The sequence below is a fragment of the Castanea sativa genome, chromosome 4 (assembly GCF_040712315.1).
Source record: "Castanea sativa cultivar Marrone di Chiusa Pesio chromosome 4, ASM4071231v1".
Taxonomy (NCBI): domain Eukaryota; kingdom Viridiplantae; phylum Streptophyta; class Magnoliopsida; order Fagales; family Fagaceae; genus Castanea; species Castanea sativa.
Window position 1 is genome coordinate 34,096,091 of NC_134016.1, and position 12,643 is coordinate 34,108,733.

Genomic DNA, 12,643 nt, shown 5'->3' on the forward strand with positions numbered 1-12,643 from the left:
AAAGGCCTCTAAATGGAAAAATGCCCTTTAATAAACCAATAGTATGTCATATCTATCTTTCTTATAGTGTAGCAAAAACGAAAAAATTAAGTCCCCATCTATTGCACAATAAAATGTATTATTTATTTGTCTCAAATAGTATAAAAAAAATTTAATTAAGACAAAATTTTAATCAAGAAATTATTTTCTTTCAAATGTTGCGCACCCTAATAATGTGTTTTACTCTGTTAGCAATAATTTAAGGGCGTAAAAATTTCCAATCTTTTGAATGCTTAGAAGTTGAAGAGAACATTTTTTTTTCTCTCATATAAAATGAAAATCGGAGCTATAGTGTTAAAGAAAAATTTATTACTACACTTCAATGTTTATTATCAAAAGTTAAATAATTATTATTTAATTAATATTTAAATATAAGAAAAATGTTCAACTCAAAATTGTCTCCTAGATCCAAACGAATTGAGCTAGCCCTGCTCAAAAACTGTATCAAATTGGTTTGGCCTAAAACTTCACGGTGGAGCAATTCATGTAAGTTACCATAAACCCTCTCTTTGGTCTGCCTCTCTTAGTCTCTTTAATGGCTTGTAGTTTGTTCCATGATCCATAAAACTAAAGGAATCTACATAGTGCATTGAATGAATGCACATGCTAGCACGTGTTTTTGTGGAAAAAAAAATGTATGATTAAAGTTCAAATCCTTGCACAATCTGTATGCCAGCAAAACTTGGTCTCAGTTCTCTTTTAGTGTCTACTTATAGTCTTATACCCCCCCCCCCCCTTTTTTTCTTTTTTTTCTAATTAAAGAATATAATATAATCAATTTGGTATCAAATTCGGATACAATTCTTGTTCTTGTTGCTGTTGATTTTATTTTTTATTTTTTATTTTTTATTTTTGGTGACTCATTGCCTTGTGTCTTTGAAAGTTGAAACTAGAAAGAAAAAATGGAATAGTTTTGTAGTCAAGTGTAGAGGCATTTACTCATCATCAAATTACAAATGGGTACAGATCTGTACGTAAGAGAGCACTTTCATTTTGCATGCTTACATCTTCAACTATTTAAAAAATGAGGAGAAAACGGGACTATCATATATGGTTTTTCTTGTAAGAAAAATAGGCAATGTTACTGTGACAAAAGGTTCTTATTACTCAGTCTTTCTCTATTTCTTATTTGGTGGATAACATTTCTATTGCCTCAATATATATCCATAACACTAATTAATAGGTAGTGTCATTGAGTAATAAATAAAATCTTGATTGGACTGCTTACTTGCTTAGTACTTACCACTCAAGATTAACTACTTATAATTTGTTCATGCAGCTGGAATTGTACTAAAATGAAATATTAATAATAATCCAAGTTTATTTGTCAGTTGGCTTACTTATTATGGTAAGCTTATAGAGAGTTTTATGTTAAGAATCTAACTATCTTTTTAGTATTAAAAAGCAATATTCTTCAATTTGGTCCTTATCATCTGGGCCATGAAAATTATTGTCAATGATATATTTAACACATATGATAGGTACAATTGAGCTACTCTCAAACATTTTACATTCATTTGATCTGTAATATAGTCAAGACATTGTATTTATTTAATAATTTGGCCTTTTGTTTTTGGCCAAAGGTTGGAAAATTTCCCTTTTGTTATTATGGTTGTATCGTTTTTATTTATTTATTTAGTAAATTAAAGGGTTGTTCATTAGCTGTATGATAGAGACCTGGCCAATTATAGTATGTAGAAAAGATTGATGTATTTTCTTTTAGGTATGTGTAGAGGTATGAAGTCACATGTGTGTGTGAGTAGTTTAATCATAATATGAAATAATATCTATTTCAGCTTTCTAAAATGAATCCCGAATATGAAGAATCACATTCCAACAAATCTTGTAACTTTGGCCAAATCATAAGATGCATTTTTCTTGCATAATAGAATTGGCGCGTGTGTATTTTTTTATTTATTTATTTGGGTAAATAAGAGTTATATGTTATTAAGAGTGCAGGGGTTGAGAGGTGGGAGGAGGCGGAGGCATGAGGGGAACCGGCCCATCAAACATTATTAGAAACTCAAATAAGAAGATTTGATATGGGTTGGGATTCCCAAGTCATACAAAAAGAGGCCAAATAGGCAACATCGTAGGGTAAGCCCATTACAACATCTAGGAACATAAGAAAAATGATTTTTTTTTTCCTTTTCCATATTAGGGCAACTTTACCAAATTAAAAAAAAAAAAAAAAAACATGTAGGCTAAGTTTTAAAATTTTATCTAGGCCGAAAAAGAATCTTAAAGAATGAAATGAAATCTTGCATTTAATTCCTTCTCAAAAAAAAAATCTTGCATTTAATTCTTACTTAAAAGGGGGAGTCTACCATTAACAGCTTTCAAATACACCTAGAGGACATTATCATTGGTCCTTCACAGCAAGCCATGATCACTATAAAGCCCCCTCATAAAAGCATACCTCCCTAAAAGCACATGTACACACTTGTTCATCAAATCTAGGGATTCAAATCCTAATGAAACTAGGAATTTGGTAACGCTTGTAAAAAAACTTCTTTCAAATCAAATGGTTTTAGTTTAGAACAGACAAACTCAACAAAGAAATTCTTAAGTCCTCTATTAAGAATCTAAGATTTTGAGACAAAACCTTCGTAGCATGGCTCATGACAATGCTTCTCAACAAAAGTGCAGATGCGTACAAAAGGAATGGGCCTTGGTCAGAGTCTCGTTCATATGTCTAACGAGAATAAGAGGAAGTAAGGCCCAATAGCTACAATAAGCAAACACCTTAGCCCAAGCCTAAAAGCATGAGCACAAAAGATTAAGCACAACATTTGGAGGTCCCTACCTTATCATAAAAATGGCAATTTCATGTCCAAAACCTTCTCAATAATGAAGGGAAAGGATTCGCTGCAAACTAAGTTACAGAAACTCCTGCAAAAATACACACATGTCAATGTCTCAAATAAACATATGTCCAAGCTTAAATTTAAATGAAAACTTTCTTGTCAAAATTGAATTTTTTACCGAATGACAACTTGATATGTATGTATTTTACAGAAGTTATTGTAACTTGGTTTGCAACAAGTCATTTCCCCATAATGAAAGCAATTATGCCTCTTGTTATAGGTCCATTATGACCACAATAATCATATGGTATAAAATCAATAAAAGCCCTTGTAGAGAAGGGGAAATTATTACATAGTCTAAGAACAATGCTCCCTTTCTCATATTAGGGATCGGCTTCACATGTGGGCCCACCATGGGCCCACCCCTCATGTGAGAGGAATGAGTAATGCTTCCGAAGTATATAAGTATACTTGTAAAGAAGGCCTATAACCCAAATTTGAGAGGCATGAAAAGATTACCTCCTAATTTTCGTTTAAGTACTGGAGTTATTAGACTAATGCCACTCCCAAGTCCCCACTTTTTGTTGACATCCAATCACTTGGGGATTCGTCATCTAATCGTTGATTCATGTTGTGCGAAATTGTAACAAAAAAAAAGAAAAAGAGAAAGGGTAAATTATTTTTTTGGTCTCTAATGTTTACAATGTGTATTAATTTGATCCTTAATATTTGAAATATATTAGTTTAGATGCTTATATTTTGTTATTGTGTTAAAATAATCAATGTCATTAAGTAATAAATGAAAAATGCCGATGTAACTAATAGCAATCTCAAAATAATATTTGTATGCAATATACCTTTCATTTGGACTGCTATGTACTTTTTAAATTAAAAGAACAAAGGTGCATAAGGAAATAATCTTTGTGGAGTTAATACGGCGGCTGTAGTCGATGTAAGAGCCAAAATTGTAGATACAATATCACCCTTTTGGTAGCAAAAACAAAACGGCTTTTTTGTGAACTGGAACTTGGGAAACCCTTCCGACCTCTTCCAATCAAATGTAAACGCAGACACAAGCAGCCTGTTACTTACATAGAATCCAATACAGTACTTCAAACTTCAAACATTGTCAACACTTCCTGGTGTTCCAAACTCAGACATTCAAGTTCAAATCACCTCTCCTATCTCTCTGTAACTATCAAATATCTAAATTTGAAGATCTGGGGATCAAAGAAAAGTGAAGTGGTAAAACAAAAGAAAAGGGTTATAGCCTTATAGGTTGAAATGGAGAACGGCAGCTTGGAGGAGACTCTGCAAGATGGGAAGCTCTACAGAAACCTCAATTCTCTCATTGTTGCTCATCTTAGAGACAACAATCTCAACCAGGCAAAGCCAACCAACCTCTTCAAACTAATAGTTTCTAATGTGGTAAAGGTTCTAACTTTATGTGAGTTCCTTTTGTTTTTTGTTTTGTAGGCTGCAAGTGCAGTTGCTTCTGCAACTATGACACCATTGAATGTTGAAGCCCCACCTAATAAGCTTCTTGAGCTCTTTGCTAAGGTTCTTATTCTATTTGCTTTCTGGGTTTTTTTCTTTTTGGTTCATTCCCTCTTTTAATTTGTATATTGTTGGGTTAACAATAGAAAGAAAGCCTTTTTTTTTTTTTTTGGGTCTGAGGTGATAACATAACAACAGGGTCTTGCAGTGGAGAAAGATGACATGTTAAAAGGGGTCACTTCATCTGCATTGTATGATTTGGGCACATCATTGCCTGCTGCTGCATATGGCTCAATCCCCGCTCCTCGCACCGCTACTGTTGATTTCAGGCAAGCCCTTTGTTCTAAATAACTTCCTTTGTCAATTTGAGTAAATTCTCTATTATTTCTTATTAGTTGTTGTTTTTCATTGTAAGTAACATAGCTTCTACTTCTACATTGGATTGTGGGGTAGTTATAAAAAGAATATCTTCATTTTCATTGCTTTTAGCTGGTTATAAGTCCGATGCCCCTTAGGAAACAGCCTTCTTCCTTGAGAGGATTTCCAGACTTTGATCCCACACCCTGTGCAGAAAAATAAATTTAATTTTGCTTGTCTATCTTTTGGGAACCCAGGTATTAAAGATTATTGTAGGAATGGAGGTGTTCTTGAGATATAGAAAAAGTCTTGACCTTCACAAGTTTTGTTGGAGAAGGCAATTTTAAGATGTCATCAGTTAGCCCAAAGTAAGATAGGAGAGGAAAGTTAATGTTCAAAAAGAGAGTGTTTTATATGTTGCCATTGGAGACAGAGATCACTTCTATTCAAGTTTGGTATACATCAAATGTAGTAGACAATTACTTGCTGATAGAGGAGGTCATTCCTCTTTTCCCTCTTGAAATCGAGTATTTTAGATAATTGTTTCTCAATCATGATCAGGAAAATAATACCCTTTGTGAAATGCTTGCTCTTTCTTCCTGCATAATCCATCATTTCTTTCTTGCTTTGCAAGTATTGAACCTAAGAGCTACCGCATCTTAACTTCACCACTTGAGTTAAAGCCCAAGGGCCGCATAAACTATTATAAGGCATTGATTTGTGTTTCTCACTTGTCCAAAAATACATCTTCATATTTTTTTTCTCACATTTATATATTTAATTGTTGTCATCTGTCATTCCTGCTTTGCTCAATGTGAGTTAGGGAACATGAGGCATTGATATTTGAGAGTCTAAGTAGATTTAATGTGATTAAATATTTAGGAAATTTCTGATGTATGTTAGTTTGAAGTAAATACTTGGGGTATAGAAACATATGGGTAGTTGGGTACAGCAACGATAGCCCCCAAGTTGACATATTTGCAATACTTTTTTAAATTAATCCTTGTTAAAGAATTTTATTTTTGGTTGAAAATCTGATAATGTATGTCTTTTATCAAACCAGTGCTGTGCAAGATGCAAAAGGCTCATCAAAGAGTTTTCCGAAGCATGAGACACGACATCTTTCAGAGCACAAGGTATGCATTAGAGTAATGTACAATTTTATGCTCTTCTTTAATTTAGTGTTCTGAGTTCTCTGTGAACCAATTCTTCTGGGCATCTTATTTGGACTGATGGGCTAAAATTTCTAGAATATTGCCAGATGTGCAAGATTTAGTCCTGATGGGAGGTTTGTTGCCACTGGAAGTGCAGACACATCAATAAAGCTCTTTGAGGTGTTGATTCTTTTAGTCATGTGATTGACTCTTTCATAAACTTGAGCTTTTGTTCATAGTTTGCCAATTTCTCATACAGGTTGCAAAGATTAAGCAAATGATGCTGCCAGATGCAAGGGATGGTCCTGTGCGGCCTGTCATACGAACATTTTATGACCATATACAAGTAATTAAATCTTCTTGAATAGTACTAATGGTTGTGTGAAATGGTTCAAAAAGTATTTTGTTTGGTTTTTTTTTTTTGTTGTTGGTAATATCATATTAATTGTCACAAAACATCATACATCTAGAAGTTATCAGTTTTTTATTTAGTGTTTGATATCTCAATGTTTGGATCTGAGCTTGGTTCAGATCACCTGAGTAATGTCTTGAACTTGTGATGATTGGATCAAGTTTTTTCTAATCATTTTGGGTAAACTTAAAATGAGTTTTAGGCATTTTTCTCTTTCCTCTTCTTTTTTATTGGAGATGATAACAGGATGTCGCTGTATCTGTCAATATAATGTCTAATTCTTTTCTTATACAATTGCAGCCAATAAATGATTTGGATTTCCATCCTCAAAATACTGTTCTGATATCTGGGGCCAAAGACCACACTATAAAGTATGAATTTTTCTAGTTTTGCATATGAGGTTGTCTTCATTTTATATGGTCTTTATTACCATATAATTTCTTTGACTCATTAGCATCATACATATTTTTCCTCCCTCTCCTTTTAGATCTGTTACAAGCTGCTTAAATACTACAGCCTTCATTTGTCTCAAACAGAATTTGACTAGGATTTTGTTATGCTCCAATTACTGATGCTTTTCCAGGTTCTTTGATTTTTCCAAAATGACTGCAAAGAGAGCATTCAGAGTTATCCAGGTCCTGCTTGTAAATTATTAAAAGCATTAATTCTTGAACTTGGTAGCAGAATTTATTATTCAAGTATAGATTGACATTCATTTCATAATATTTCTGTTTGACACAATGCAGGATACACATAATGTGCGATCTGTATCTTTTCATCCTTCTGGAGATTTTCTTTTAGCAGGTAATAATCTTCTTTACGTACTTCACTCTTAAACATATATTTGGTAATCATTTTTCTTAACCTATTTGATATTTTATGCTGTACATTAGTTGTTGGGGGGGGGGGGGGGGGTGGAAGAGCTTGTGCAGTTGAACTGATTTATGATAATCTATGTTGGAAAATTGTACACCCAAATTTCTGATGCTGTCATAATGTTCTAATAAATTTCTGTATAGGTTTAACTCGATCTACACAGAAGTGAGTAAAATCTTATGTAAAATGTATGTGAATGATGAATTTTAGTACTTCTACCAGAATTCTTATCAATATCATGCACCCTTAATTTGATGGGGAAAAAATCGCAGGAACTGATCACCAAATCCCACATTTGTACGATGTCAATACCTTCCAGTGCTTTCTATCTTCAAATGTCCCAGAGATAGGTGTTAATGGATCCATAAATCAGGCATGCTCAACTCAATCTATTTCGCACTTAGAAGGATTAATTTTCCATATTTCACAGCTAACTTTGAGGTCAGTAAGGAAATCAATTCCATGTATCGTGTAGGTTAGGTATTCATCTACAGGTGGCATGTATGTTACAGCATCTAAAGATGGTGCTGTACGGTTATGGGATGGAGTAACTGCGAATTGTGTGCGATCCATAGTCGGTGCACATGGAGCAGCTGAGGTCACTGGTGCAAATTTTACAAAGGATCAAAGGTATACCTCATGGAATTACACTCAGTCATGAATTCATGCGTGTATATAGAAAGTGAGGCAAATCTCTCATTATAAATTCTATTAGTGCAAACCAGCTATTTCATGACTGTGAATAACATAACTAATGAATGATATGATTAAATTCTCTTCTGGAATATATGGCTTTAGATGCACTGGACTTGAATGAGGAAGAGATTGGAGGGTAAAGACGGCTGTCACTAAGACAAGGCACCTATACTAATGATGACCTTAGAATTGACTCTGCTTTTACTTTGTCAGTCTTGTGGCTTATATTTCATGATCTTCTGCAATGAACAATAACCTTATTTACATTTTAAAGTCTAGCTGTTTTTGTTTAATGCTATGAATGAAAACCATGGTCATCGTGTCCCTTACAGTTTGTGGCTGTAGAGTCCACAGAAATCTAATTGATGAATTAATTGTGCTTCTTAGACACTCAATTCTAGATATTTCTACCTTTATTCTGACTTATTAGATACATTAAGATTGGATTTTGCAACTATTGTGTACTGGCTTTGTAAGATGAATTAAAAAGTTGCCTTTCTAGATTTGTTCTCTCCTGCGGGAAGGATTCTACTGTGAAGCTTTGGGAAGTTGGCACTGGAAGATTGGTCAAGCAATATCTTGGAGCTACACATCTGCAGCTGCGGTGCCAGGTATGTACAGAAAGCCTTCTTTTAAAGCTTTGTGCTTTGAGCATCTTTGACACCAGGCATATATGTCTATGCACTCTTTAATAAACCTCATTTTACTGATTCCTCTGTATGAGGCTTCTACAGAACTCTTGAAAAAGGATACTTTCTGGCTAAGTTCTATTGCCTATGCATCTTGGATAATATTTATATGGTTATCTGACTAGCATTCTATGTTATAATTTCTAGCACAAAACCCCCTCAACCCTCACCAAAGTGTGAAAACTGGGAGAATTCTTGAAGTATTTTCTAGGAGAGTGGCATGCTTCTGGAATCTTTTGAACGAACAAAATGCTTTAATTAGTTTATGCCCTTTTTCTCTCTTAGCCTTCCATTTGCATATATGTTTTGTTATATGAGAAATTGTTTTCCTTTTGAAGTTCAAAGTAATCCTTGGTTCTCTTGATTATTTGAAAAACAAGGTTGTTACTTTGGGACTACGATTTAGTGGGCCAAAAAGAAATATTACCAGATGTTTTAATCCTTTCTTGCAGGCTGTTTTCAATGACACTGAAGAATTTGTACTATCCATAGATGAACCAAGCAATGAGGTTTGTGCAGCTTCCTGTGTTTTTTAGTGTAACAATTTGGGCTTCAATTGAGGAATCTTGGGTGGTTGCAGATTGTAATTTGGGATGCTCTGACAGCAGAGAAAGTAGCAAGGTGGCCTTCCAATCATATTGGTGCACCCCGCTGGCTTGAGCATTCACCAATAGAGGCAGCCTTTGTTTCCTGTGGCACTGATAGGTCTATTCGGTTCTGGAAGGAAGTTCTCTAGGTATGTGAGAAATGGTGGTGACAGTGTTCTTACTCCTAGGAAGTGTATAATTAAGAGATTACTGAGCATGCGTTCTAGAAGAAATCTGTCTGTACAACAACATCAACAATGAGAATAGTTGGATCTGTGGGTCTATATATAGAATTTGTATGCATTTTCCCTCCTGTGCACTCATAATAATAAAGGAGCTAAATTTTACACTAGCCTTCAACCTACCGCAACCCTCCTATGTGTTCGATTTTTCTTTTTTGGCCCCTTTCTGAAATCCTAAACAATAAATTAATACAATGGATTAATTTACTGAAGTTTTATTTTTGGTCATCTATTATTGAAAGGCTCAGAAGCCACAATGATGTGGCCTTTTATTTCCACTCTCGACACCTTCCCCATTCCAGCCCCCCCACATTTTTTTGACTTCTTGGATGTTTAGTGAGCTCATGACGTGTTACTGGTTTTATTTGGCTGGGACCTCCTTTTTATGTCACTTTGAATATGGATTGGATATGATTTTATTGCATTACTCATCTTATGAGCGTCTGAGGACATTGGGACTGTGAGAAACTGGAAAAGTCAGGCAAGCTGAGAGTAAACTCGTGCCTTTATTCGGCACCATAGAAAGTTAGAGAAAAGCCACTTAGTTTTGTCAAGAAAGAACAAGAAAAATCAGAGTAAGAGACTAGACAGGTGTGCTGTATTGCATCACTCAATTTCTACTATATTTCACACCTGGTTGCTGTTTTATACAAAACATAAATGAAAGTGCACAAGCAGTTTATTTATTTATTTTTATTTTATAATCTTAATAAGTTCTAGATAATAGTTACACTCATTCCTAACCTAGCATGAATAGGATGTATAAGTTTATGGCACAATAAACCGTAGACAGGTTCAACTTTGCACTTGCTGCATTGTATGCAAAACTGTAGGTTCACTGAATACATCAAGAAGGTAGTTTTCTCCTGAGCAGCAAGTGTAGAGGCATATAACATGGTGGAAAACGTTTTCTCGATCATGGCAGCAAACAGCAGGAGGCACAGATCACGCAGAGAAAGAGATCTACAATTTTCTTGTAGAAATGACCATGCAGAGGCATGATACATGGTGGGAAAGCCGAGGAAGAATATGCTAGGTTCTATGAAGTAATTTAGCTCTGCATTTCTGAGGTGGGATACTCTCTGTGTTTCATCTTCTAAGAAGGTGCAGTTTAGAACTTTCAATTATGCTGATCTCCCAAAGACTCTCAAACTCCTATCAATTTTAAATTACACTCATATATCCAATACAAAAAATGTTATTAATGGATTAGAAAGAACAGAGATTACCTTACATTAGATTGAGGCAATCAATCTCAAAGGGCCCATCACCTCAATGAGCCAACGGTGAAAAGAAGAGTTAGTCAGGACCTGAAAAGTACCAATCTAATCAAGACCACAACAGATCACCTTAATGGTTAGATTAGACATTATTTTAAAAAATAAAAATAAAAATAACCCTCTTCGATATTAAGAATATTAATGGCACTGCTCTCTAACCAAAGAGAGCAAAGTCCAACCAGAAGCTGAATGAGGTTATAATTTGAACCAAAGATAGTTCAATCAAAGAACTAATAAAAAAGCTTAGTTTGCTTGAAACAATGCTATGAGCCGATAACTGTGTATGTGAAAAGCTTTTATTTCTAGTGTCATTAAAAATAAAATAAAAACAGCAAAGACAATTATATATATATATTTTTGGTATAATTTGATATTTACAAAGGGAGGGAATATGAATAACAAATGTCTCTATTAAAAATATCAGGAGGTGCTAACTAATTGAGCTATAAAGCACTTGACCACAAAGACAAAATCATAAATGATAAAAAATATAGGTTTCACCTTGGTGCAATAGCAAATGCTTTTTTCACTAGAAGTGACATGCTATGGATTTGAGTCCGTGAATCAACCTTTCCAAAATAAATAAAAAAAAAAAAGAGCAGTAATGTTGTCGGCTCAAATTCTGCAAAAGTGAGAGTTTTGTGCATTGAGTACAACCTTTAAAATTAATTAATTAATATTATATATATATATATATATATATATATATATATATATATATATATATATATATATATAAGTTTGGCTACAACCAAGTATGTAGGTAATGACTACAACTTCCACTAAAAAAAATTAACATAGTTATATGTTTTGAAAATCTGACAGTTAGATTACATATTATTTATATTCTTAACACGCATGTCAAATTTTATGTTAATCAAATATATTTTTACTAATTGAACCATAAGCTTATTTTTTATGCATAATTTTAGATTACAAAAACCTACAAATTTAAACATTTAATTAGTGAATTTTGCAAGCATGAAGAGCGTAAGAGGAAAATGTAATCCAATTGATTTGTCAAAATTAAAATCTTATCAAAAGATATTGAGCGGTTATAACCATTGGCTACATACTAGCCAAATTTTATCCAATTGTTAAAAAAAAAAAAAAAAAAAAAAAGGAACTCGAATCACTAATACGTAATCGTTTGCTTGGAGAGGCATTGGAGAAAATAAATAGCCTACGATGGGATGAAAACGACGACAAACGATGGCCTAAAAATAAAAGATGGGCTCAAGAGAAAAGACTCAAACCAAAAGAAAAAGATAAAATTTCAAAAGATGGGCTACAATTTGCAATGTTCTTGGAAGTAAACCCAAGCTAGATTTTTATTACCCTTGATGAGTGATAATAACACCAACTTCTCCAATTTCAAAGTTTCAAAATTTGGATTAAAACCATTATATTAAAAAAAAAAAGATTAAAATCTTATCAAATGACGCAATGTCTTGCTCACTGGAGCACTTGGTGGACCTCTGCAAATAGAAAATGGATAGTTATACATCAATGTATATGATTGCCATATGTGAGGAAGTTGTTTATATTTATATATTTATTTAGTCAGAAAATTATATAGACTTAGTCATACTTGTTGGAAAGATTATTGTACTAGGATGACAATTATTGTCCTTTTGATTCTTTCCTATCTTGTTTTAGTTTGTCCTATTCTATACTAGCTACTTTTGCTATTGTAGACGTATTCTTTTGTATTTGAAAATAATAATAGAAAAAAAAAAAAAATGCTCTTTCATATTTCTATAGTCTTTCAATCACTCGTGGTCTTTTTTCAACGCAAAAATGGAGAAAAGATGGAAAGAAATGATAGCCACACGATGATGATGATTATTATTATTATTATTATTATTATAACCTAGCAATGAAAATACTATTGATCCTTATCGGAGAGTTTGTTGACTTTATGTTTGGGAGTTTATAAAAGAATAAAAAACAATGGAATGAAATATAGTATATTTTTTATAGTATGTATGAGAGTTTATAGAAAAG

General features: G+C 33.5%; 1 protein-coding gene across 2 annotated transcripts; it reads left to right on the forward strand.

Moving 5' to 3' along the window:
• The first annotated feature begins 3,875 nt into the window (after positions 1 to 3,875).
• LOC142630427 (cleavage stimulation factor subunit 50) lies at positions 3,876 to 9,634 on the forward strand. Of its 2 annotated transcripts, XM_075804424.1 has the most exons (14): positions 3,876 to 4,232; positions 4,323 to 4,406; positions 4,542 to 4,672; positions 5,764 to 5,836; positions 5,951 to 6,034; positions 6,114 to 6,200; positions 6,567 to 6,637; positions 6,850 to 6,901; positions 7,013 to 7,070; positions 7,415 to 7,515; positions 7,618 to 7,772; positions 8,341 to 8,449; positions 8,980 to 9,036; positions 9,108 to 9,634. In XM_075804424.1, the coding sequence occupies exons 1-14, from the start codon at positions 4,131 to 4,133 to the stop codon at positions 9,261 to 9,263; spliced, it is 1,320 nt and encodes a 439-aa protein (XP_075660539.1). In that variant the 5' UTR covers positions 3,876 to 4,130; the 3' UTR covers positions 9,264 to 9,634. The 2 variants fall into 2 exon arrangements, with proteins under 2 accessions (XP_075660539.1, XP_075660540.1); XM_075804425.1 differs by lacking the exon at positions 3,876 to 4,232 and having other exon boundaries at positions 4,552 to 4,672.
• The last annotated feature ends 3,009 nt before the right edge of the window (positions 9,635 to 12,643 follow it).

What these genes read in the sequence shown, in the direction of transcription:
- LOC142630427 (XM_075804424.1), top strand. Translation starts at nt 4,131, where the DNA reads ATGGAGAACGGCAGCTTGGAGGAGACTCTGCAAGATGGGAAGCTCTAC. An exon ending in TGGAGATTTTCTTTTAGCAG is followed by an intron (nt 7,071 to 7,414) that starts GTAATAATCTTC and finishes AAAAAATCGCAG; the next exon opens with GAACTGATCACCAAATCCCA. An exon ending in ATCTGCAGCTGCGGTGCCAG is followed by an intron (nt 8,450 to 8,979) that starts GTATGTACAGAA and finishes CCTTTCTTGCAG; the next exon opens with GCTGTTTTCAATGACACTGA.